General features: G+C 41.6%; 1 protein-coding gene across 1 annotated transcript; it reads left to right on the top strand.

The window, feature by feature from the left end:
* The first annotated feature begins 24,810 nt into the window (after nucleotides 1-24,810).
* On the top strand, nucleotides 24,811-25,251 carry LDOC1 (LDOC1 regulator of NFKB signaling). Its single transcript, XM_047081787.1, has one exon. The coding sequence runs from the start codon at nucleotides 24,811-24,813 to the stop codon at nucleotides 25,249-25,251; it is 441 nt and encodes a 146-aa protein (XP_046937743.1).
* The last annotated feature ends 608 nt before the right edge of the window (nucleotides 25,252-25,859 follow it).

Consider the following 25,859-nt stretch of genomic DNA (forward strand, 5'->3'; position numbering starts at 1 on the left):
GGAGGTCCCTCTAATTGCATCTGCAAAGTTCTTTTTCATGTGAAAGGTAACATATCCACAGGTTCCAGGGACTGGACATCTTTGGGTGGCAATAATTCTGCCTACTACAACCGTCACACCATTTTAAGGTTTTCTTTGTATCACAGAAGAGAGGCCAGAGGGAAGTTTCCCAGAATTCCTTGTCCTAAACGGTTCTGTATTAAAATTTGCCAATGAGAGGCACTTGCATGAGATTTAGAAGGTGGGAACACATCACTCTCTTATACTGTGCCAGTAGTTGTAGCCAGATGCATTGGCAGATGTGAGATTCATAGGAGCTTCCTAGTAAGCTCTTGAGAGACATCTGCTTCGCAGTGGCAGACAGAGATAGATACTGGGAGATTCCTCGAGATTCTTGAAAAATCACAATAGCTTCCCAGCATATGAGGAATATCACTTATGATATAAAACAAACATCTTGCCTATACCTCGGCAAATTATCATACTCTTTTCTAAGTATGGGTCAGCTCCCAACACTTTACCCTTTGCATTTTCAATATTGTGCGATTTCTTTAAGAGCTCCTTTAATGTGAGGGGTTTTGTCCATGTCACGTCTTCATGACATTTTTATCTTTCTCATTACAATCACTTTCCCATTTTATGCTTGGTGTTATTTTTTGGTGCTTTGATATATGTACTTTTGTTTACTGGTTAATTCCATCTTTCTATTATCCACTTTTGTAAAATGTCACATAGCCTTATCAATGGAAAGAAAGTATGCAACACAAATGCGGGCTTTGCTGTGTTTGAACTGAATATCAAGCGCATAGTGACCAATCACTGACAGACCATGTTAGAAGTAATGTGATTGGTCATTTATCGTGATGCATACTTATTATATACATAGTCATGTGTGGGCTGAAGAGTTAGCAGCGAATCTACTACTTTATGTGATTAGTCAATTGCTATACTGTGGTAACTGACATTTGAAGCATATTTCTGAGCAGTGATGTTAATCAACCAAATCATAGTCCATTAGTTTTTGGGGGGCTACCATAACAAAGTACCACAGATTTGTAGCTTAAATAACAGAAATTTATTTTCTCACAGTTCTGGAGGCTAGAAGTCCAAGATCAAGGTGTTAGCAGGGTTGGTTCCTTCTGAGAGCCATGAGAAAAGGATCTGTTCCAGGCCTCTCTCCATGGCTTGTAGATGGCCATCTTCTCCATATCTTCACATCAACTTCCCTCTGTATGTGTCTGCAATCAAATTTTCTAGCCCTATTGGATTAAGGCCCACCCCAACGAGCTCATTTCAACTTAATTTCCTCTCTAAACTCCCTATCTCCAAATAAGGTCATATTCTGAGATACTGGGGCTCAGGACTTCTACGTATGAATTGGTGGTGATGGGGGTATGCAATTCAGCCCATAAAACATGGTAACTGAAATTTGTGCATATATAAACTGTGCAAAAAGAGAGTGTCCTTTGTTTATCTGAATGGACCCTCAGAGATATAGCTAAATTTTGAATTTTAGCAGTATCTTAAAAAACGACTCCTAGGAAATATGTTCCATTAGTTTTTCCCAAGTGCTAAAAACACTCTGTATCTTTATATTCAAATGTCAGATTTGTTAATGCTTAGAATTCTCGTGTCAGCTTTTCTTCTGTTAAGATCTTTGAAGATAGCGCTGCAGTCATTTCCCCCCTAAATTCAGGTATATTTATATAAATTAGGAGGCATAGATCTCAAGTGTTCAGTTGGATGAGCTTTAACAATTGTATAGAGCCATGTAACCACCACAGTTAAAATCTTAGAACCCTTTAATCACCCTCAAAATTTCTCTGTGTCTCTTTGCAGTCAATCTCCCTTGCACATCCAGCCCCAGGCAGCCTTTGTTCTGATTTCTATCACCACGGAGCAGTTGTGTCTGTTTTTGAATTCTATATAAATCGAACCACACAAGTATGGCTGGCTTCTTTGATTCAACATAATGCTGAGTGATATTGATTATAGGGGTGTGCCACAATTTGTTTTATCTATTCTTCTGTTGATAGACATTTGGGTTGTTTCCAATGCTTTATGAGCATTCCAGTAGAAATCTTTGTGAACGTATATTTTTATTTTAGGAACAGATATACATTTAACTGTATAAGGAATTACCAAACAGTACAGTTCTCAAGAGTGGCTGTACCATTTTACATTCTAAACGGCAGTGTATAAGAATTGCAGTCATTTGACATTCTCAACATCATTTGGAATTATCAGATTTTTTTTTAAAAAAGTCATTCTAATGAATATAAAATAGTATCTAACTCTACTTCCCTTATACTAATGAAGTTAAGCACCTTTTAATGTACCTATTGACCACTCCTATGTTTTCTTTTGCAAATTAGTTTATTCAGGACTTCTGCCCATTTAAAAATTTTGAGTTTGCCTTTTGTTTTTAGTAAATAAATTTTATTTTTTTGAAAGTTCCTTTACTTTGAGAGAAAGAGAAAGAGAGCAAGAGTGCATGAATAGGGGAGGGGGCAGAGACAGAGAGGACAGAGAAAAATCCCAGGCAGGTTCTGTGCTGTCAGTGCAGAACCAGATGCAGGGCTTGAATGCATGAACCATGCGATCATGGCCTGAGCTGAAGTTGGCCATTTAACCGACTGTGCGACCCAGGTGCCCTGATAAACTTAAAAAAAAAAAATTAATTTTTACTTATTTTTGAGAGAGAGAAAGAGATTTTTTAAATGTTTACTTGTTTTTGAGAGAGAGAGAGCTAGAGAGAGAGAGAGCAAGCAGTGGAGTGGCAGATAGAGAGGGGGACACAGAATCAGAAGCAGGCTCCAGGCTCTGAGCTATCTGCACAGAGCCCGACCCAGGGCTAGAACTCATGAGCCGTGAGATCATGACCTGAGCCGAAGTCAGACACTTAACTGACTGAGCTACCCAGGCTCCCCTAAATTTTATTTTTCAGAGCAGTTTTGGTTTGCAGAAAATTGAATGCAAAGTATAGTGTTTCGTATTCTCCCTCAACCATCACCTCACCAGTTCCTCTTGTCATTAACATCTTGCACTGGTGTGGTATATTTGTTACAACTGATGAGCCGACAGTGATACGTTATTATTAACTAAAGTCTGTAGTTTATAATAGGGTTCACTCTGTGTTGTACATCCTATGGGTATTGACATGTATCCATTATTATATCATAAAGAATAGTTTCACTCCCTAAAAATCCTCCCTATTCATTCCTACCCGCACCCCACCCCTGGCAACTACTGATCTTTTCACTGTCTCTGTAGTCTTGCCTTTTCCAGAATGGCACACAGTTGGAATCATACAGTATACAGCCTTTCCAGATTGGCTTCTTTTATTAGCAAGATGCGTTAAAGTTCTATCATGTCTTCTCATGATTTGATAGCTCATTTCTTTTTATTGCTGAATAATATTACATTGTCTGGATGTACTACAGTTTATTTATCACTCATCTGCTGAAGGGCATCTTGGTTGCTTCCAACTTTTGGCAATTATGAATAAAACTACTATAAACATTGATGTGCCGACTTTTGTTTGCATATAAGTTTACAACTCATTTCAGTAAACACCAAGCAATGCAATTGCTGGATAGTATGGTAAGAATATGTTTAGCTTCATAAGAAACTGCCAGAATATCTCCTAAGGGTTGTCTTTTTATTGTGGATTTTTAGGCATTATTTACATACTTATATATTCCTGATACATATGTCCTATTATATATTCTAAAATATATTTACCTTATATATATATATTAGTCCTCAATGTGTGTGTGTGTGTATATATATATATATATATATATATTCAGTGGCTTGTCTATTCATTTTTCCCTGATAATTTGAAATTTATTTATATTGGCTTCCAATTAAAAGCAAGCTTTGTAAAAATACACTTTTTATTTAAGTATAGTTGAAATACAAAATTATGTTACTTTCAGGTACACAACACAGTGACTCAACATGTACATACATTATGAAGTAATCACCAAAATAGGTCTAGTTACCATCTGTCACCATACAAAGTTATTATATTATTGGCTATATTCCCTATGCTGTGTTTTATGTCCCTGTGAATTATTTATCTTACAAATGTAAGTTTGTACCTCTTAATTCCTGTTACCTACTTTATCTATCTCTTCATCCTCCTCCCCTCTGGCAACCACCAGTTTTTTCTCCATCTTTATGACTCCATTACTGTTTTGTTTGTTTTGTTTTTCAGATTCCACATATAGGTGAAATCATATGGTGTTTGTCTTTTTCTGTCTGACTTATCTCACTTAGCATAATACACTGTAGGTCTATCCATGTTTTTGTAAATGACAAGATAAGATTTCATTATTTTTTAATGGTTGAGTGGTAATATTCCACTGTGTGTGTGTGTGTGTGTGTGTGTGTGTGTGTGTGTGTGTGTGCGATATCACATCTTTATCCATTCATCTATTATGGACACTTAGGTTGCTTTTGTATATTGAATATTGTACCAAATAATTCAATGAACATAGAGGGTACATATGTCTTTTCAAATTAGTGTTTTTGTTTTCTTTGGGTAAATATCCAGAAGTGGAATTGCTGGATTGTATGGTATTTCTGTTTTTAATTTTTTGAGTAACTTCCATACTATTTTCCACTGCACTAATTTATATTCCCACCAGAAGTACACAAAATTTCCCTTTCTCCATATCCTCACCAACACGTATTTCTTGTCTTTTTGATAGTAGACATTCTGACATGTGTCATATAATATCTCATCATAGGTTTTTCATGTTTTTTTTTTTTTTACTGATTCATGTTAATTTAGATTTCTTGTCTCACTGTGGTTTTGTTTTTTTTTTTAATATTTTTTTTTCAACGTTTATTTATTTTTGGGACAGAGAGAGACAGAGCATGAACGGGGGAGGGGCAGAGAGAGAGGGAGACACAGAATCGGAAACAGGCTCCAGGCTCCAAGCCATCAGCCCAGAGCCCGACGCGGGGCTTGAACTCACAGACTGCGAGATCGTGACCTGGCTGAGGTCGGACGCTTAACCGACTGCGCCACCCAGGCGCCCCGTCTCACTGTGGTTTTGATGTGCATTTTCCTGATGATCTCGAGCATCTTTTCATGTGTCTGTTGGCCATCCGTAAGTCTTCTTTGAAAAAATGTCTATATAGGTCCTCTGACCATTTTTTAATTGGGTTATTTTTGGTGTTAAGTTGTATGGGTTCTTTATATATTTTGTATATTAACCAGATACATCATTTGCAAATATCTTCTCCCACTCAGTAGGTTGCCTTTTGTTTTGTTGATGATTTCTTTTGCGGTGCAAAAGCTTTTCAGTTTGAAATAGTCTTTTTGTTTCTTTTTGTTTTTGTTGCCTTTGCCCAAGGACACAGATCCAAAAAAAAAAATATTCTAAGACCAATGTCCAAGAGTTTCCTGTCCACATTTTCTTTTAGGAATTTTATGATTTCAGGGCTAAATTTAGGTCTTTAAACCTTTTTGAGTTAATTTAATTTATTATTAATTTTTTTATTTTAGAGAGAGAGAGTGTGTGTGCAGGGGAAAGGGTCAGAGGGACAGAGAGGGGGAATCTTAACCAGGCTCCATGCTCAGTGCAGAGCCAAACATGGGGCTCGATCACACAACCCTGGGTTCATGACCTGAGCCAAAATCAAGAGTCAGACGCTCAACAGACAGAGCCACCCATAAGCCCTGAATTGATTTATTTTTATATGGTGTAAGAAAACGGCCTAGTTTCACTCTTTGCATGTAGCTGTCCTGTTTTACCAACACAATTTATTGAAAATATTGTCTTTTCCCCATTGTATATTCTTGCCTCCTTTGTTGTAGATCAATTGACCATATAAGCATGGGTTGATTTCTGGGCTACTTTCTCCCATTAATCTATGTGTCTGTTTTTGTACCAGTACCATACTGTTTTGATTACTATAGCTTTGTAGCATAGTTTGAAATCAGGAAGTCTGATATCTCCAGCTCTGCTATATTTGAAGATTGCTTTGGCTATTTGGAGTCTTTTGTGGTTCCAAATAAATTTTAGGATTATTTGTTCAAGTTTTGTGAAAAAGTCATTCAAAGTTTGATAGGGATTGTATTGAAGCTGTAGATTTGCTTTGGGTGGTATGGACATTTTAACATTATATATTCTTCCAATCCATGAGCATGGTATGTCTTTCCATGTATTTGTGTCATTTTCAATTTCTTTCATTACTGTCTTAACAATTTCAGAGTACAGATATTTCACATCCTTGGCTAAATTTATTCCTGGGGATTTTATTTTCTATGTAATTGTAAATGGGATTATTTTCTTAATTTCATTTTCTGATTGTGTGATATTTGTATATAAAAATGCAACACAGGACAGCTGAGGAAGATGGCAGCATAGGAGGGCGCTGGGCTCACCTCTTCCTGCTGATCACGTAGATTCTACCCACACCTGCCTAAATAACCCAGAAAACCGCCAGAAGACTAGCAGAATGCCAAGTGTAGACAGGAGGCCCATGGAAGAGGATAGGAAGGGTGGAGAGGCGGTGCACGCTACACGGACTGGCAGGAGGGAGCCGGCGCAGTGGAGGGGCAGCCAGCCCGGCAAGGCAGAGTCCCCAAGCCTGGCCTGCAAAAGCGAAGGGGCCGGACTGCATGAGTTCTGACAGCCAGCAGGACTTAACATCTCAAATGTTAAAAGTGAACAGCTCTGCTTTGGAGAGTGGGGAGGGTGAGAGGACACCAGGAGAGTTGTTGAGCCCCGGAAGACAGAGCTCAGCCTGGGGGGAGGAGGGAACAAAGGCCCTGGCCAGTGCAATCTCCCTCTTTCATCCCCCAGCCGAAATTCCAAAGGAAACCAGTTCTCATCACAGAACTTACTTGCGCCAGGCAAACACCGAATGCTGTGCTTCTGTGGATCCATCCCTTTGACGGGTCTGCCTCCCTCCCAGTGCTGCAGGGCCCCTCTTGCATGGAACCACCAATGGCAAAGGGAGCTAAGCCTGCCCCTCCTGCACCTGTGCACCTTGCGGATCCACCCCGGCTAATACACCAGATCCCATAGAAGCAGCAACACAAGCCTGGCAGCGTGCAAGTAGCCCAGACAGGGGCCACACAACTCCACAGTGAGTCCTGCCCCTGGGAGAGGGGAAGAGAAGGTACACACCAGTCTGACTGTGGCCTCAGTGGTGGGCTGGGGGCAGACATCAGGTCTGACTGTGCCCCGCCCGCCAACACAAGTTACTCCAGAGGACACAGGGGAAGTGCCCTGCAGTTTGGCGCCACCCCAGGAACTACCCAAAATGATGAAACAGAGGAACTCTCCTCAAAACAAACTCCAGGAAGTAGCAACAGCTAACAAATTGATCAAAAATGATTTAAGCAATATAACGGAACAAGAATTTAGAATAATAGTCATAAACTTAATCGCTGGGCTTGAAAAAAGTATAGAGGATAGTAGAGAACCTATTGTTACAGAGATCAAGGGACTAAGAAATAGTCATGGGGAGCTAAAAAAAATGCTATAAATGAGGTGCAAAATAAAATGGAGGCGGCCATAGCACGGGTTGAGGAAGCAGAGGAGAGAATAGGTGAATTAGAAGATAAAATTATGGAAAAAGAGGAAGCTGAGAAAAAGAGAGATAAAAAAGATCCAGGAGTATGAGGGGAGAATTAGAGAACTAAGTGATGCAATCAAACGGAACAATATCCGTATAATAGGAATTTCAGAAGAGGAAGAGAGAGAGAAAGGGGCTGAAGGTGGACTTGAACAAATCATAGCTGAGACCTTCCCTGATCTGGGGAAGGAAAAAGGCACTGAAATCCAAGAGGTACAGAGAACTCCCTTCAGACGTAACCTGAATTGATCCTCTGCATGACATATCATAGTGAAACTGGCAAAATACAAGGATGAAGACAAAATTCTGAAAGCAGCAAGGGATAAACATGCCCTCACATATAAAGGGAGACCTATAAGACTCGGGACTGATCTCGCTACTGAAACTTGGCAGGCCAGAAAGGAATGGCAGGAGATCTTCAATGTGATGAACAGAAAAAATATGCAGCCGAGAAACCTTTATCCAGCAAGTCTGTCATTTAGAATAGAAGGAGAGATAAAGGTCTTCCCAAACAAACAAAAACTGAAGGAATCATTACCACTAAACCAGTCCTACAAGAGATCCTAAGGGGGATCCTGTGAGACAAGGTACCAGAGACATCGCTACAAGCATGAAACCTACGGACATCACAATGACTCTAAACCCATATCTTTCTATAATAACATTGAATGTAAATGGACTCAGTGCTCCAACCAAAAGACACAGGGTATCAGAATGGATAAAAAAACAAGACCCATCTATTTGCTGTCTACAAGAGACTCATTTTAGACCTGAGGACACCTTCAGATTGAGAGTGAGGGGATGGAGAACTATTTATCATGCCACTGGAAGTCAAAAGAAAGCTGGAGTAGCCATTCTTATATCAGACAAACTAGACTTTAAATTAAAGGCTGTAACAAGAGATGAAGAAGGGCATCATATAAAATCACAGGGTCTACACATCAGGAAGAGCTAACAATTATAAACGTCTATGCTCCGAATACGGAAGCCCCCCAAAATATAAAACAATTAATCACAAACATAAGCAACCTCATTGATAAGAATGTGGTAATTTCAGGGGACTTTAATACCCCACTTACAACATGGATAGATCATTTAGACACACGGTCAATAAAGAAACAAGGGCCCTGAATGATATATTGGATCAGATGGACTTGACAGATCTATTTAGAACTCTGCATCCCAAAGCAACAGAATATACTTTCTTCTCGAGTACACATGGAACATTCTCCAAGATAGATCACATACTGGGTCACAAAACAGCCCTTCTTAAGTATAAAAGAACTGAGCTCATACCATGCACACTTTCAGACCACAATGCTATGAAGCTTGAAATCAACCACAGGAAAAAGTGTGGAAAACCTCCAAAAGCATGGTGGTTAAAGAACATCCTATTAAAGAATGAATGGGTCAACCAGGCAATTAGAGAAGAAATTAAAAAATATATGGAAACAAACGAAGATGAAAATACAACAATCCAAATGCTTTGGGATGCAGCGAAGGCAGTCCTGAGAGGAAAATACATTGCAATCCAGGCCTATCTCAAGAAACAAGAAAAATCCCAAATACAAAATCTAATAGCACACCTAAAGGAAATAGAAGCAGAACAGCAAAGGCAGCCTAAACCCAGCAGAAGAAGAGAAATAATAAAGATCAGAGCAGAAATAAACAATATAGAATTTAAAAAAACTGTAGAGCAGATCAATGAAAGCAAGAGTTGGTTTTTTGAAAGAATAAACAAAATTGATAAACCTCTAGCCAGGCTCCTCAAAAAGAAAAGGGAGAGGACCCAAATAGATAAAATCATGAATGAAAATGGAATTATTACAACCAATCCCTCAGAAATATAAGCAATTATCAGGGAATACTATGAAAAATTATATGCCAACAAACTGGACAACCTGGAATAAATGGACAAATTCCTAAGCACCCACACACTTCCAAAACTCAAACAGGAAGAAATAGAAAACTTGAACAGACCCATAACCAGCAAAGAAATTGAATCAGTTATCAAAAATCTCCCAACAAATAAGAGTCCAGGACCAGATGGCTTCCCAGGGGAATTCTACCAGACATTTAAAGCAGAGATAATACCTATCCTTCTCAAGCTTTTCCAAAAAATTGAAAGGGAAGGAAAACTTCCAGACTCATTCTATGAAGCCAGTATTACTTTGATTCCTAAACGAGACAGAGACCCAGTAAAAAAAGAGAACTACAGACCAATATCCCTGATGAATATGGATGCCAAAATTCTCAATAAGATACTAGCAAATCGAATTCAACAGCATATGAAAAGAACTATTCACCATGATCAAGTGGGATTCATTCCTGGGCTGCAGGGCTGGCTCAACATTCGCAAATCAATCAGTGTGATACATCACATTAATAAAAGAAAAGATAAGAACCATATGATCCTGTCAATCGATGCAGAAAAAGCCTTTGACAAAATTCAGCATCCTTTCTTAATAGAAACCCTCGAGAAAATTGGGATGGAAGGAACATACTTAAACATCATAAAAGCCACTTATGAAAAGCCCACAGCTAACATCATCCTCAATGGGGAAAAACTGAGAGCTTTTTCCCTGAGATCAGGAACACGACAGGGATGTCCACTCTCACCGCTGTTGTTTAACAAAGTGTGGGAAGTTCTAGCATCAGCAATCAGACAACAAAAGGAAATCAAAGGCATCAAAATTGGCAAAGATGAAGTCAAACTTTCACTTTTTGCAGATGACATGATATTATACGTGGAAAACCCGACAGACTCCACCAAAAGTCTGCTAGAACTGATACATGAATTCAGCAAAGTCGCAGGATACAAAATCAATGTACAGAAATCAGTTGCATTCTTACACACTAATAATGAAGCAACAGACAAAGAAACTGATCCCATTCTCAATTGCACTAAGAAGCATAAAATACCTAGGAATAAACCTAACCAAAGATGTAAAAGATCTATATGCTGAAAACTATAGAAAGCTTATGAAGGAAATTGAAGAAGATATAAAGAAATGGAAAAACATTCCATGCTCATGGATTGGAAGAATAAATATTGTTAAAATGTCAATACTACCCAAAGCTATCTACACATTCAATGCAATCCCAATCAAAATTGCACCGACATTCTTCTTGCAGCTAGAACAAGCAATCCTAAAATTTGTATGGAACCACAAAAGACCCCGAATAGCCAAAGTAATTTTGAAGAAGAAGACCAAAGCAGGAGGCATCACAATCCCAGACTTTAGCCTCTACTACAAAGCTGTAATCATCAAGACAGCATGGTATTGGCACAAACACAGACACATAGACCAATGGAATAGAATAGAAACCCCAGAACTAGACCCACAAACGTATGGCCAACTAATCTTTGACAAAGCAGGAAAGAACATCCAATGGAAAAAAGACAGTCTCTTTATTTTATTTTATTTTTTTTCAATATATGAAATTTATTGTCAAATTGGTTTCCATACAACACCCAGTGCTCATCCCAAAAGGTGCCCTCCTCAATACCCATCACCCACCCTCCCCTCCCTCTCACCCCCCATCAACCCTCAGTTTGTTCTCAGTTTTTAAGAGTCTCTTATGCTTTGGCTCTCTCCCACTCTAACCTCTTTTTTTTTTTTTCCTTCCCCTCCCCCATGGGTTCCTGTTAAGTTTCTCAGGATCCACATGAGAGTGAAACCATATGGTATCTGTCTTTCTCTGTATGACTTATTTCACTTAGCATCACACTCTCCAGTTCCATCCACGTTGCTACAAAGGGCCATATTTCGTTCTTTCTCATTGCCCTGTAGTACTCCATTGTGTATATAAACCACAATTTCTTTAACAAATGGTGCTGGGAGAACTAGACAGCAACATGCAGAAGAATGAAACTGGACCACTTTCCTACACCATTCACAAAAATAAACTCAAAGTGGATGAAGGACCTGAATATGAGACAGGAAACCGTGAAAACCCTAGAGGAGAAAGCAGGAAAAAACCTCTCTGACCTCAGCTGCAGCAATTTCTTACTTGACACATCTCCAAAGGCAAGTGAATTAAAAGCAAAAATGAATTATTGGGACCTCATCAAGATCAAAAGCTTCTGCACTGCAAAGGAAACAATCAACAAAACTAAAAGGCAACCAACAGAATGCGAAAAGATATTTGCAAATGACGTATCAGACAAAGGGCTAGTATCCAAAATCTATAAAGAACTCACCAAACTCCACACCCAAAAAACAAATAATGCAGTGAAGAAATAGGCAGAAAACATGAATAGACACTTCTCTAAAGAAGACATCCAGATGGCCAACAGGCACATGAAAAGATGCTCTACGTCACTCCTCATCAGGGAAATACAAATCAAAACCACACTCAGATACCACCTCACGCCAGTCAGAGTGGCTAAAATGAACACATCAGGAGACTATAGATGCTGGCGAGGATGTGAAGAAACGGGAACCCTCTTGCACTGTTGGTGGGAATGCAAATTGGTGCAGCCACTCTGGAAAGCAGTGTGGAGGTTCCTCAGAAAATTAAAAATAGACCTACCCTATGACCCAGCAATAGCACTGCTAGGAATTTATCCAAGGGATACAGGAGTACTGATGCATAGGGGCACTTGTACCCCAATGTTTATAGCGGCACTCTCAACAATAGCCAAATTATGGAAAGAGCCTAAATGTCCATCAACTGATGAATGGATAAAGAAATTGTGGTTTATATACACAATGGAATACTACGTGGCAATGAGAAAAAATGAAATATGGCCTTTTGTAGCAACGTGGATGGAAGTGGAGAATGTGATGCTAAGTGAAATAAGCCATACAGAGAAAGACAGATACCATATGGTTTCACTCTTATGTGGATCCTGAGAAACTTAACAGGAACCCATGGGGGAGGGGAAGGAAAAAAAAAAAAAGAGGTTAGAGTGGGAGAGAGGCAAAGCATAAGAGACTGTTAAAAACTGAGAACAAACTGAGGGTTGATGGGGGGTGGGAGGGAGGGGAGGGTGGGTGATGGGTATTGAGGAGGGCACCTGTTGGGCCGAGCACTGGGTGTTGTATGGAAACCAATTTGACAATAAATTTCATATTAAAAAATAAATAAAATAAAATTCCTCTATGTTCCAAATTAAAAAAATGCAACGTATACCTGATTATTAATTTTGTATCCTGCAACTTTACTGAATTCATTTATTAGTTCTAATAGTTATTTTGTGGTGTCTTCAGTTGTCTTTCTTTCTTTCTTTTTCTTTCTTTCCTTTCTTTCTTCTTTCTTTCTTTCTTTCCTTTCTTCTTTCTTTCTTTCTTTCTTTCTTTCTTTCTTTCTTTCTTTCTTTCTTTCTTTCTTTCTTTCGAGAGGCATGAGGGGCACAGAGTCAGGGAAAGAGACAAACCCAACCAGAGTCTGCACTGTCAGCACAGAAACTGACATGGGGCTCAAACCCATGAACCATGGGATCATGACCTGAGGTGAAATCAATGGTTAGACACTTAACCAACTGTGCTACTGAGGCACCCTCTGCCTTTAAAAAAAAAAATTAAATATTTATTTTTGAGAGAGAGAGAGAGAGAGCAGAGTGTGCACACACAGGTGGGGGAGGGCCAGCAAAAGGGGGGCAGAGGATCCAAAGCGGGCTCCCTACTGACAGCAGAGAGCCTGATGTTGGGCTCAAACTCATGAACCGTGGAATCATGACCTGAGCTGAAATCAAGAGTCAGGTGAGTGACTGAGCCACGCAGATGCTTCCAGTTTTCTATATACAGTATATCATCTGTAAACAGTGACAGTTTTAGTTCTTCCTCACCAATTTGGATGTCATTTATTTATTATTCTTGTTTGATTGCTATCATTAAGACTTCCAGTACTATGTTGAATAAAAGTGGAAAGTGGGCATCCTTGTCTGGTTCTTGATCTTAGAAAAAAGCTTTCAGCTTTTCACCATTGAGTATGAAGTTAGCTGGGTTTTGTCATATACAGCCTTTATTATGTTGAAGTATGTACCCTCTATACCCACTTTGTTGAGAATTTTTATCATGAATGGATCTTGAATATTGTCAAATGCTTTTTCTGCATCTATTGAGGTGATATTATTTTTATCCCTCATTTTGTTAATGTGGGGTATCACATTCATTGGTTGTGGATAGTGAACCATCCTTACATCCCTGGAATAAGTCCCATTTGATTGTGATGCATGATCATTTTAATGTGTTGTTGAATTCAGTTTTCTAATATTCTGTTGAGTGTTTCTGCATCCATATTCATGATGGATATTGGCCTGTAAATTTTGTAGTGTCTTTGTCTGGTTTGGGTGTCAAGGTAATACTAGCCTCATAGAATTAATTTGGAAGCATTCCTTCCTTTTCAATTTTTGGAATAGTTTGAAAAGGACAGGTATTAACTCTTCTTTAAAAGTTTGGTAGAATTCACCTGTGAAGCTGTCTGGTCCTGGGCTTTTTATGCTGGGAGTTTTAGGATTACTGATTCAATTTTTTTGCTGGTTATTGTTCAAGTTTTCTATTTCTTCCAGTTTCAGTTTGGTAGTTTACATGTTTCTAGGAATTTATCCATTTCTTCTGGCTTGCCCAATTTGTTGGCATATAATTTTTCATAATAGTTTCTTACCATCTTTTGTATTTCTGTGGTGTCATTTGTAATTTCTCCTCTTTCATTTCTGATTTTATTTACTTGGTCCCTCTCTTTTACTGGTGAGTCTGGCTAGCCGTCTATCAATTTTGTTTATCTTTTCAAGGAATCAGCTCTTAGTTTCATTATTTTTTTTTCCATTTTTAAAGTCTCTATTTCATTTATTTCTGCTCTGATCTTTATTGTTTCTTTTCTTCTACTAAGTTTAGGTTTTGTTTGCTTTTCTCTAGTTCCTGTAGGTATAAGGTTAGATTCTTTGAGATTCTTCTTGTTTCTTGAGGTAGGCCTGTATCACTATAAAATTCCCTCTCAGAACTGCTTTTGCTGTGTCCCAAAGGTTTTGGAATATTATGTTTCCATTTTAATTTGTCTCAAGGTATTTTATAATTTCCTCTATAATGGCTTCATTGACCCACTGGTTGTTTAGTAGTATATTGTTCAGTCTTCACATGTGTGTTTTTTTTCCAGTTTCTTTTTCCTTGTAATTGATTTCAAGTTTCAAACTGTTGTGGTCAGAAAAGATGCCTTTTTTTTCATTGTTTTCTGATTATTTTTGTAGTTCTTCTCTGTTTCTTTCATCTTTTCTCACTCTCTTTCCTTTTGATTTGATGATTTCCCTTGGTGTTATGTTTGGATTCATTTCTCTTTATTTTTTGTGTATCTATTATAGGCTTTTGGTTTGTGGTTACTGTGATGTTCATATACAACACCTGATGTACACAGTAGCCCATTGTAAGTTGATAGTCTCTTAAGTTCTAACACCTTACTCATTTTCTTAACAGCATCTTTTGATGAGCAATATATTTTTCATTTTTATGAAACCAATTTCTAAGTTTTTTTTTATTGATAGAAGCTTCATTTATAGTTTTAGCTTCTACTGTTATTTGGTCTATCTCAAGTTAATGGTTATACATGAAATGAGGTAAGATTTGAAGCTCACCTTTCTTTCCACATGCCTATATAGTTGTTCTAGAAGTAAAAAATCTATAATCTATAATATCAATTTTCATTCCTAACCGTGATATCTTTATTTCTGAAAACCATTCTCCACTAAAGGTAATGAGGGTTCTTTAGAGAAATGGCTGATTCCAGAGCTGGGGCAGGAAAAGGACAAGATGAGCCAAGAAGGTCTTACTGTCCCAGAAAGAAAGTGCTTAAAGAATACGGTAAACATATTCAGAGGACACAGGAGCCAGCCTAAAAGGATTCCCACTTCAAATCTGGGAAATTTTAAAATCAGCATGAATAAAGATAGTAACGGATAATAATCTATTGTATAAAATAAGAATTCAAGGGTCAATGCTGATAAAAATAAACATGAATACAAGAAGACAGAAAACTCTCTTTTAGAGTAGAACGTAAACTAATATTAAATATTTCTTAATGAGTACAAAATAATTATCTTAACTTTGGAGTGGGGAAACCTGGCAGAAGTTCCCTTAACCCACTGATAAAATACTACCACTGGTGATGGAACACAAGAACATCATGTGCTTTCTGACACGGTGCACTGAAAAAAACCCAGTGACATGTCTGGGGTATTCCTGCCAAAAATGCATAATATAAATCTAATAATGGAGAGATATCAGCAATTGAGGGACACTTTGTAAAGTTACTAAAAAGCCTGTACTGTTCAAAACTATCAAGGTCATGTCAAAGAAGGACAGAAGAACTCTTCCAGACTGAAGAAGATTGAAGAGGCATGATAGCTAAATGTCATACATGATCCAGGAGTGGATGGTAGACCTAAAAATGACCTTTTGGTGACAATTGGGAAAAATCTTCATGGGGTCAGTGGACTCAAAAGTAGCATTATGTTGGGGCTCCTAGGTGGCTGAGTAGGTTAAGCGTCTGGCTGTTGATCTCAGCTCAGGTCATAATCTCTCATGCTTTGTGGGATCGATCCCTGCATTGGGCTCTGTGCTGACAGTGCAGAACCTACTTGGAATTCTTTCTCCCTTTCTCTGCCCCTCCCCTGTTCTCTCTCTCTCTCTCAAAATAAATAAACATTAAAATTGAAAAAAATTTAAAAGTATATCTCCTTGATTTCGATAGTTAGACTGTGGTTTTGTAGGACAGTGTACTTGCTTACAGTAAATTCATGCTGTAATAATAAGTGGAAATGAGTTTTCCTATTTGCAAGTTTCAAATGGTTTAGGAAAAAAGATCGCACACACATACATACAAAAATACTGACTATGAGAGAAAGATATGCCAAATACGGTAAAATGTTAACAATTGGTTCTCCTAGGGGAAGCATATGTAGGAATTAATAAAAATCTTACAAGTCTTTTATACATTTGAAATGATTTCAAAGCAAGTTTTAAAAGAAAGGAAATTAAGAATTAGTGTATGAAAAGCATTTTACACTTTAAAACTTACTTTCATATTTATTTTCTCATTTGAGACTCACACCAACTTTGTGAGGGGACATTTTTATTCACTTTTTACAAATAAGGATATTGGGTTTCAGAGATGCTCAATGGCTTGTCTGTGATAGAACATGTCAGATGTAGGACCTGGACCAGGTATTCCCTCCCCTAATCTACTTTATTTTTATAACTCCATGCTGCCTTTAAAGATAGGATCTTAGGTTTGCCTTATGCAAGTTACTGCTTTAGAACTAGAACTTCAGCTCCTCATTTATAATTGGTTTTCATTAGCGGGCCACTCTGTAGGTCCTTCTCTCATTTAACAACAAAATAGCCCTTAGAATGAGCACCTAGCACTGTCCTCTCCAACTCTGAACTTCTGGGATTCCATCTCCATTTTGCACCAACACCGGGGCACTTGCAGGAAACAGTATGACAGTTGAGAAAGGTACTGGGATTACTCTTTTTTTAAAAAAAGTTTATTTATTTTTGAAAGAGAGAGAGTGTGTGTGAGAGAGAATGGGGAAGGGGCAGAGAGGCAGGGAGAGAAAGCATCCCAAGCAGGCCTCGCACTGCCAGCACAGAGGCTGACACAGGGCTCGAACTCATGAACCTTGAGATCATGACCCGAGCAGAGATCAAGAGTCAGATGCTTAACTGACTGAGCCACCCAGGCGCCCCTGGGATCACTCTTATACAGCACACACTTCCTCTTAACTAGGGAGGGTTTTTACGGAAAGAATCCAGTTTCCAAATCGAGAGAACTAGACACTGGGTGTACAGGAGCCCAGGGAGCTGATGGCGGCTAGCAGGAAAGCCTAGGGAAGCTGAGAGGAGAGGATGCTGGAACTCAGCTGAGGGCCGACCAGAGATGCTCCTAGGGCTAAGGAAAACCCTGTTTCCTTCTCTCAGATGCCCTGGGGCTGCTGGTCTCTCCCAGGAGGACCGATATGGTGGCAAGGTGATGAAGGAAGGTTTCTGGAAGTACAGTCGCCTCTTTACTCTGACAGAGCGTTATATATCCACAACCCAGATGGAGCATGAAGTCTCCCAAGACTGAGAGAGAAAATAGAAAATGCTATACAATGGCCTTCAGAATGCTAGGCTAGACACTTCTTTTCCCTAAAAAAGCATGTCTTCTCATTATGAGAGCAGCATGTTTTGAACTGGCAGAAAGCACGACTACCATGAAATCGTATTTTATTCTTCCAACTACTTTTTTTTCAAGAGTAAACATTTTTTAATTTAAATTTTATAGCAAAATTTATAGATCCTAGAAGTAAGTAAGAGAGGTGAACAAACTACATATTAAATTTAAAATACAGGTAATATAGTCACTGTAAGACTAATAAATCACAATTCTCCAGGGAAAAATAACGTGCAATCTATGTATAGCACTTTGTAGTTTGCCAAATACTTTTATATTTTAGCATTTGATCTTCACTGCAGTCTTGTGATTTAGATCCTATTATTATACACATTTGTTAAAAAGGAGACTGAGCTCAGAAGAATTCAGTGACTCGCTCAAGCCACACAGTAAACAGGAGTTTGACGATTTGAACCCAAATTTCACAAATTCTTTTCTTTCCCTGATGCTGCCCTGAAATGTGCTTCACGGCATTTACGTAGCATGCATATGCCTTAGAGAAAACATAGCCAGTTTCGATTTTATTTTTGTCATACTGTGACCCTGCCAGTTCTCATGACAAGTAGCATCGCTGGTGGCAGAGGGCAGCAACAGGCATATGTCCACTTGGGTACAGCCACTCACACAATGACACAGATGTGAGGTCTCCTTAGAGCTCCCCACTAGAGCGGAATAGTTTGGACTTCTCTCAATTGTACACACAGCAATTTAAACTATGGAGATGCGTAACTATATGGACAGGTCAAGGCCATCGGAATAACATTTGTATTCCTTATATTTGCCAAGAATAAAGGGCATACCACGCTATGCGAGGCCACACGGGGATGCACCGGGTTGTAGTCAGTAGGCAGAAAGGAGTAAGGGGAAGATACAGGACAGAGCTCTTATTGGAGTTCCCACCAGAAAGGCTAGGCAATGCAGGGTAAAGAGTTTAGGATTCACGAGTTTAAATGATCCCAGAAGGCTTTGGGGCAGAGGGACTGTCCCTAGTTGTGTAGAGCCTGGCTCTGGGTCGATTCAAGACAGTGGAAATACTGCTTGGTGTGTGAGACTGAGACAAGGAGACGGTTTCAGGGTAAAGGCTCTGGATCTCAGGGAAGGTGTAAACAACTCTGGCTGCGAGTCTGGCCCTGTAATTGATTGATACAAAGTGGACGTATACAGAATGTAACAAAAAGAGAATAGGACTGTAGATTCACTGTATCATGTCAGTGCTTTTGCAGGGGGTGCATGCTTTTATGTGTAGCATCTCCCGTTTCTCCAGGTTCAGTCTCTACTGTCATGCAACAAACTACCCCAAACCTTTGTGGTTGAAAGCCACTGCCCTTTTATTTGTTCATGGTTCTGTAGATTGGGAATTCATGTAGTTTTGGAATTCAGGATAGTGTTTTGGCTCTAAGCGGTCCGCTGGAGTCATTCACTCAGCGGCATTCAGGTTGAAACATCCAGGGGGTGGGGGGTGCTTCATTCTCATGTGTGTCTGCAGCCTTGCTCCATGGGGCTAGCTTGAGCTTCCTCACAGCACAGTGTTCTCAGGGTAGTTAGACTTCCTTTTTAAATTTTAAGTGTTTTTATTTATTTTTGAGAGAGAGCGTGAGCAAGGGAGGGGCAGAGAGACAGGCAGACAAAGGATCTGAAGCAGGCTCTGCGCTGACAGCAGCAAGCCTGATTCAGGGCTCGAACTCACGGACTGTGAGATCATGACCTGAGCCAAAGTGAGCTGCTCAATCAACTGAGCCACCCAGGCATCCCAGGGTGGTTAGACTTCTTACCTGGCCGCTGGCTCCTAGTAGGGAGCATTCTGAGTGGCAAAGGCAGAATCTTCAGGTCTTTGAGACCTTGCCTCCTAAGTTATAAGTTACTTCCATCCCATTTTTTTTTTTTTTTGTCAAATCAAGTCACAAAGTCAGCCCAGATTAAAGGGGCAAAAAAAAAATTGTTTCTACCTCCTGATTACACTAAGTGGCAAAGAATCTGTGATTATCTTCGATTCACTTCACGTATTCTGCCTCATGAAACTTCTCTCTTAATTAAGTAACCAACCAATTTGAAAGAGAGGCCTATTCTACATTTAAAATAAAGCAAGTAAACACAAATAGACAGGACACATGCCAATATCTATAACAACAAATGTATCAAAATGCTAGAAACAAACCAAAAGTGTAAGTTCTTGTCTGTTCTAGGTGACTCATTACATTAAACGAATTAGGAATGAAAAAAAAAATGAGAACAAAAATCTAGTGCAATATACTGAAGAAAATAAACTCTAGGTTACAGCAAAATAGAAACATATACATGGATAATGAAAATTACTTAGTAATAAGACATTAATTTATAGAAATCATCATTCAGTTATAGAAAACTGATCTTCCAGGGCACCTGGGGGGCTCAGTCAGTTAAGCGTCTGACATCGGCTCAGGCCATGATCTCACGGTTTGCGGGTCGGAGCCCCGCGTCGAGCTCTGGGCTGACAGCTCAGAGCCTGGAGCCTGCTTCCGATTCTGTGTCTCCCTCTCTCTCTATGCCTCCCCTGCTCGTGCTCTGTCTCTTTCTCCAAAAATAAATGAATGTTAAAAAAGGTATTTTAAATAAAAAAAAAAAAAGAAATCTGATCTTCCACTTCCTTATCTTTGGGACTGTGAGTGTATTTGGTACAATCCTTCTCCTGCATCGTCTGAGAAAATGAACAGAGCTGGGTGTCTTTAGCTCCGAAGCAGTAGTGTACCTGAGAAATTCGGGTGGAGTATTATGCAGTCATTAAGAAGACAGCTCCGTGTATCCTATCTGTGTCTACGGACATGTACGGACTGACATATGTTTATTAGCAGAACTATGTGTATTTGGATCCTGCAAACCCCATGGATGTATCTGGAAGGAGACAAACTGAATTTTGAATTTTCAAGTGAGATTTTGTAGGTAGCAGGTGAGGTACGAGGAACGTTTCCTTTTAATTTTAATACGTCAGTATTATTTAATTTTCTTAGCCATAAGAATACATTAATTTAGTACGTAAATAAACATGTAAAAATGTTTTAGGACACTTTGGTAAGCTGTACCTGCTCATTCCTCTCCCTAGGCTGGAGGTCTCCACAGCCCTCCTGATGTGGGTGCTGTAAAAAGTAGCCCAGAGTGTACCTGCTTAAGAAGGAGGAAAGGGACAGGTCTATAGGCAGGAGCCTGGATCTTAGTGGCATCCATTTGCCCCTCTTACAAATATCCCCTCCAAAGCTGCTTTGTGCACCTGGCTTCACAGTCAAGTGCCAGACTGGTTTGTCCGATCTGTACATACCCTTCTGGAGGCTAAAGAACCAAGGGACACTTTCATGTTTGTTTCAAGGCAATTTTACAAGTCTGGCTGTAATTTTACAAGTTTATACCAGGGTAGGGTTTAAAGCTTCGAAGGTGGTGGAAGTGAGGAGCACCAGAGATCACTTCCTTGGCCTTGGGCCAATGCTCTTGCTAAATAGTGGGGGTGTGAACCACCCTCAGAACATTCTGAGCCAGAGCTGTCCTGATAAAGTTTCTGAGCCTGAGAAAGACACACAGTGTACTTTGCCCCTGCCCCCGGCATCTTCGCACGGGTGAAAGGGAACATCCAAGGGTCACTTGAGAGAAGAAAGGGAGCAAGGAAGGCGATGTGCAGCCCTGACCAAGACGAATGGAGAAGGAAGGGCTAGCAGGCCTTAGCATTGGTGGCAGAGCATCATGGGTACCCGCAAACTGGTTATCATGAACATTATGAGTCTATATGATGATTTTGGCCATGGATCCTACTCACCTCTTCCCAGCTGCTTCCCCCTTGGGTCACTGATGAACTGCCTGTCTCTCCTCCCTCTCTCCAAACTGGAAAGCACCTTCCAAAGTCACTGCTCAGCTCTGTGATCAGTTCTGGTCAGGGCATTTCTTGTTTCCTAGCAACACCAGCCCCCCCCAGAGGTGCTACTAATGGTTTCTTCTTCTGTTTTCCTTCCAGACTCCCTCTGCCACAGGGTCATGAGGAAGAGGACTAGGGCAGCAGGGGCCTAATTATCTCTAGGTCCCCACCAGACCTGCCTCATTCACTGAGGCTCAGTGTGTAACAATTGTGCAGTGAGAGGGCGTGTGCACCAGAGTTACAGAAGCCGAGACTGTGGTGCTGTGCCACCAACGTATTGCTCTCCTGGGTCTCAGGCTCCTAGAGTGCCCATCCTTGTGCAAGGCCCTTGTTCCAGGGTCAGTGAGGCAGCTCATGTCAGTCACCAGATATGGTGCCTGTCACACAATGTTTGCTAGTGGGAGTAGAATCCCGGGCATCTCTTCTTGTATTAGGGTCTGGACATGGAAAGTGGAGCTGGACACAACCACCCAGCGGGTCCACCCTCTACCCTCAGCTGGGAATGGGCAGAATGGCCAGATACCTACCCCTCATATTTCCTGCCCCTTCATTCCCTTCATTCCAGTGCCCAGTAAACACTGTGAGAGGCTGAACACAAGGATGACTGAGAGAGGGTCTCTGCACGGCCCCCGGGGGCTTCTCATCTAGTGGGGGAGCCCATACCACAGGAGAGCCTAAGGCTCATATTGCCTCCTGTATGCTCTCCCCCCTGCACACCCTCCCAGTAGTGTTATGTGCCCCCCTCTTCCTACTTGGACTTGCCCTGTTTGTCTCCTCTCAGCCTCTCACTTCCACGGATGCCCATTCAATTCTATTGTAAAAATACAAAATAGGATGTTTAAAAACCCACTTTGCCATTTGTATTACATCAGTCATCATTTCACTGACTCATGACCAGAGATAGATCATTTTGGACAATTTAAAGAGTATTTTGAACACCTGGTGTAGCTACCACTTCTAATTTTTATCTCAACATCTGCACCCTGAGATTCTTTCACCCACCAAATATTTGTGGATCTTCTACTCCGGGCCACTTTCCTACGCATTGGGGATAGAGCTGCTAACAAAGCAAAGTCTTTTTTTCACAGAGACTTATATTGTAAAGTGGAGGCAGACAGATGAACAAAGTGCTATATGGTACCATGGCCACTAGTATGATAAATGCTACATAGAGACCTGAAGCAGGGTAAGAGGTTAGACATTACTGACAAGAGAGTAGGGTGTTCTGATAGATGACATGGCCAGGAAAAGTCTTCTCTGAAAACAGTGGGCGAAGGAGTCAGGCAGCTAACTGGGGAGAGAGCCTTGCAAGGCAGAAAAGATCGAAGATGCAAAGATCCTGAGGCCAGAGCTACGTGATGTGTACTGAGGATCAGCAAGAAGGACAATGTGATTAGAGCAGCGGATGGGAATAGGTGAGGGGGTGAGGCAGGGCTTTGTAGACCATGACCAAGAATTTGCTTTTTATTTTGAGTGAGAGGGGAAAACTGCTGGAGAATTTTGAGCAGGGGAATAAAAAGTTCTAACTTCTGTTCCAAAGGATTCCTGTGACTACTCTGTGGAGAAGTCCTCTGCCTTTCTCCGTGGGCACTGAGAAATACGGGCATATCCATATCCATATCCATATCCATATCCCCAGAGGATCGATTCCAAGACCCCCTCCCCCCCAGTAGGTGCCTGAAACTGAGGACGGTATTGAATCCTATACAGACCAGGTCTTTTCCTATACATACATACCTGTGATAACGTTTAATTTATAAATTAGGCAGAGCAAGACATTAACAACTAGTAAAACAGAATGTTTATATCACTTTACTATAATACGAGTTTCAGGTATCTCTTAAAATATCTTCTTGTACTGTACTTACCCTAGTTGTGATGATGCGAGATGCTAAAATGCCTAGTGATGAGACGAAGTGAGGTGAATGACAGGCATGGTGATGCAGCATGTGGCTAGTCTTGATCCGAGGCTAGGTGGGAAGGAAGGTCATCCGCTTCCAGACCGAACCACCATTGACACAGCTGACTGCAACCACCGGAATGTGAAGCCATGGATAAGGGGGGACTCCTGTGTACGCTGTAGGAACAGAAGAGTGAGAGCTAAGCAATTGGTTGGAAGAAAGGAAGGCCGGATCAGGGTGCTAGTGGTAACAGTGACAAGAAGTGACTGAACTGGGGATATATTTTAAAAGCACAGCCAACATAATGTCAGCTCTAAGGTCCTGGACCCAACTTCGTTGTCAACGGCTATTTAAATAATCAAACTCAAAGCAGAAAACCGAAAGCATTCAAAAACACAAGTCTTCATTGTTAAGCAACGAATAATGTATGAATGATGGCCCGGGGAGACTAACATTAGGACATGAAATAGTCAAAGATAGGCAAGAGCCTGCAAATGGTTCTCGAAAGTTGATTTTGCAGAACTTTTTACAGTTCACTGTTTAAAAGAATAATTTTTTTTTTAAAGAAGGATGTAGGTATACATTATTTCCCAACTAAAGAAAAATCCCTGTTTGTTTTGTTTTAAAAGAGGAGCCCTAAGGGTCTTTCATAACTCCGAAAGGATGTGTGACTCCCGCAGTGCGGCCCTTAGTGCTAATAGCTCTCTGGGCGGCTGAGATTTAAATAAGCAAGGAAGTGTGTTAACAAAACACGCAAATGGAATCTAGCGGCCACAGACCCGACAAGGAACGCTGCATTGGGTGAGTCGGCAGAGTTGCACGGTGGTTAATCCTTTCAACTTGAGCGGGTTCGCTCTCTCTGAGAGATGGGTTGTGGCGCTCACTCGTTCCTGGCTAAAGCCGGGCCCATATCCGAGGTGCCACCGCGGTCCCCTGCCTTTACACGGGCGGACTTGGAATCCTACCGGGCCCGCCGCTCGGCGACCCCGGCCGCCCCTTCCCAGACCGAGTCCCAGAGGCTCGGCCCGTTCCCCCTGACCACGCCCCCACGCGGAGTCGGTGGCTTTCCCTGACCACGCCCCCCGACCCGGGTCGCGCCGGCGCGCCGGCCGCCCCAGTGGCTCTGCGGGCGGAGCTTGCGCAGCCGCCGGACCCCTGCGCGCACCGCCCTCCGCCCCTGGCCCCCGTGCGCCTCCGCGGACACGCACTTCCTGCGAGGCCTCAGTGCGCACCTTAGCCGAACCGAGCCGAGCTCAACCTTGCACTTCCAAGTCGTTCGCCATGGTGGACGAGCTGGTGCTACTGCTGCACGCGCTCCTGATGCGGCACCGCGCGCTGAGCATCGAGAACAGCCAGCTCATGGAACAGCTACGGCTGCTGGTGTGCGAGAGGGCCACCCTGCTGCGCCAGGTACGTCCGCCGAGCTGCCCGGTGCCCTTCCCCGAAACGTTTAGCGGCGAGAGCTCCCGGCTCCCCGAGTTTATCGTGCAGACGGCGTCTTACATGCTCGTCAACGAGAACCGATTCTGCAACGACGCCATGAAGGTGGCATTCCTAATCAGCCTGCTCACCGGGGAAGCCGAGGAGTGGGTGGTGCCCTACATTGAGATGGATAGCCCCATCCTAGGTGATTACCGGGCCTTCCTCGATGAGATGAAACAGTGTTTTGGCTGGGATGACGACGAAGAAGACGACGACGACGACGAAGAAGATGATTACTAGGCCGGGAGACCCTCGGGTCCAGGGGGGAGGGCCCTGCACGCCGCCATCCTCTCCCCCCCTCCCCCGCCCGGCCCGGAGCCGCCAAGCTCCGTTTCGCCCTCCGATCCCCTTCCCTACCCCTGCCCTCCGATTCTCCTCCTCACCGCCCCCCGTAGTGCTTGCCTTTGTTCCAGGAATTGTACCCCAGTTAACCTGCCACTGGGGCCTCGTTCTGAAGCGTGCCGCCACCCTCTCTGGCCAGCCCTAGGACCCTGCCCTGCTAATTTGGACTGTGTCCTGAGCCCCGGCTATAGGGCAGGCCCCTGTTACAAACTGGTGAGACTACGCACAGCCCTGCCGACTGCAAGGCCTCCATCTGCCCAGAGACCTACCTACGCTGCCACTTCACCACCATCCACCACATTCCAGCGACAGACCACAGCCTTGAAAACAAGGACCGACCTAGAAGATGCCTGAGTTGGTCCTCGGACATTGATTCGGACAACTCACCAACCCCTGAAGGGGCCAGTCTTTGAACCTGGTTAGTTCCCTACCTACTCTCAGAGTCCTCCCCTGCCCCACCAGATTGCTGCAGGAGCCTAACGTGCCTGGCAGCCAAATTGTTGACA

Source organism: Lynx rufus, unplaced genomic scaffold, assembly GCF_022079265.1.
Source record: "Lynx rufus isolate CCGP_SWC_20201006 ecotype Redwood Valley unplaced genomic scaffold, mLynRuf1.p SCAF_19, whole genome shotgun sequence".
NCBI lineage: Eukaryota > Metazoa > Chordata > Mammalia > Carnivora > Felidae > Lynx > Lynx rufus.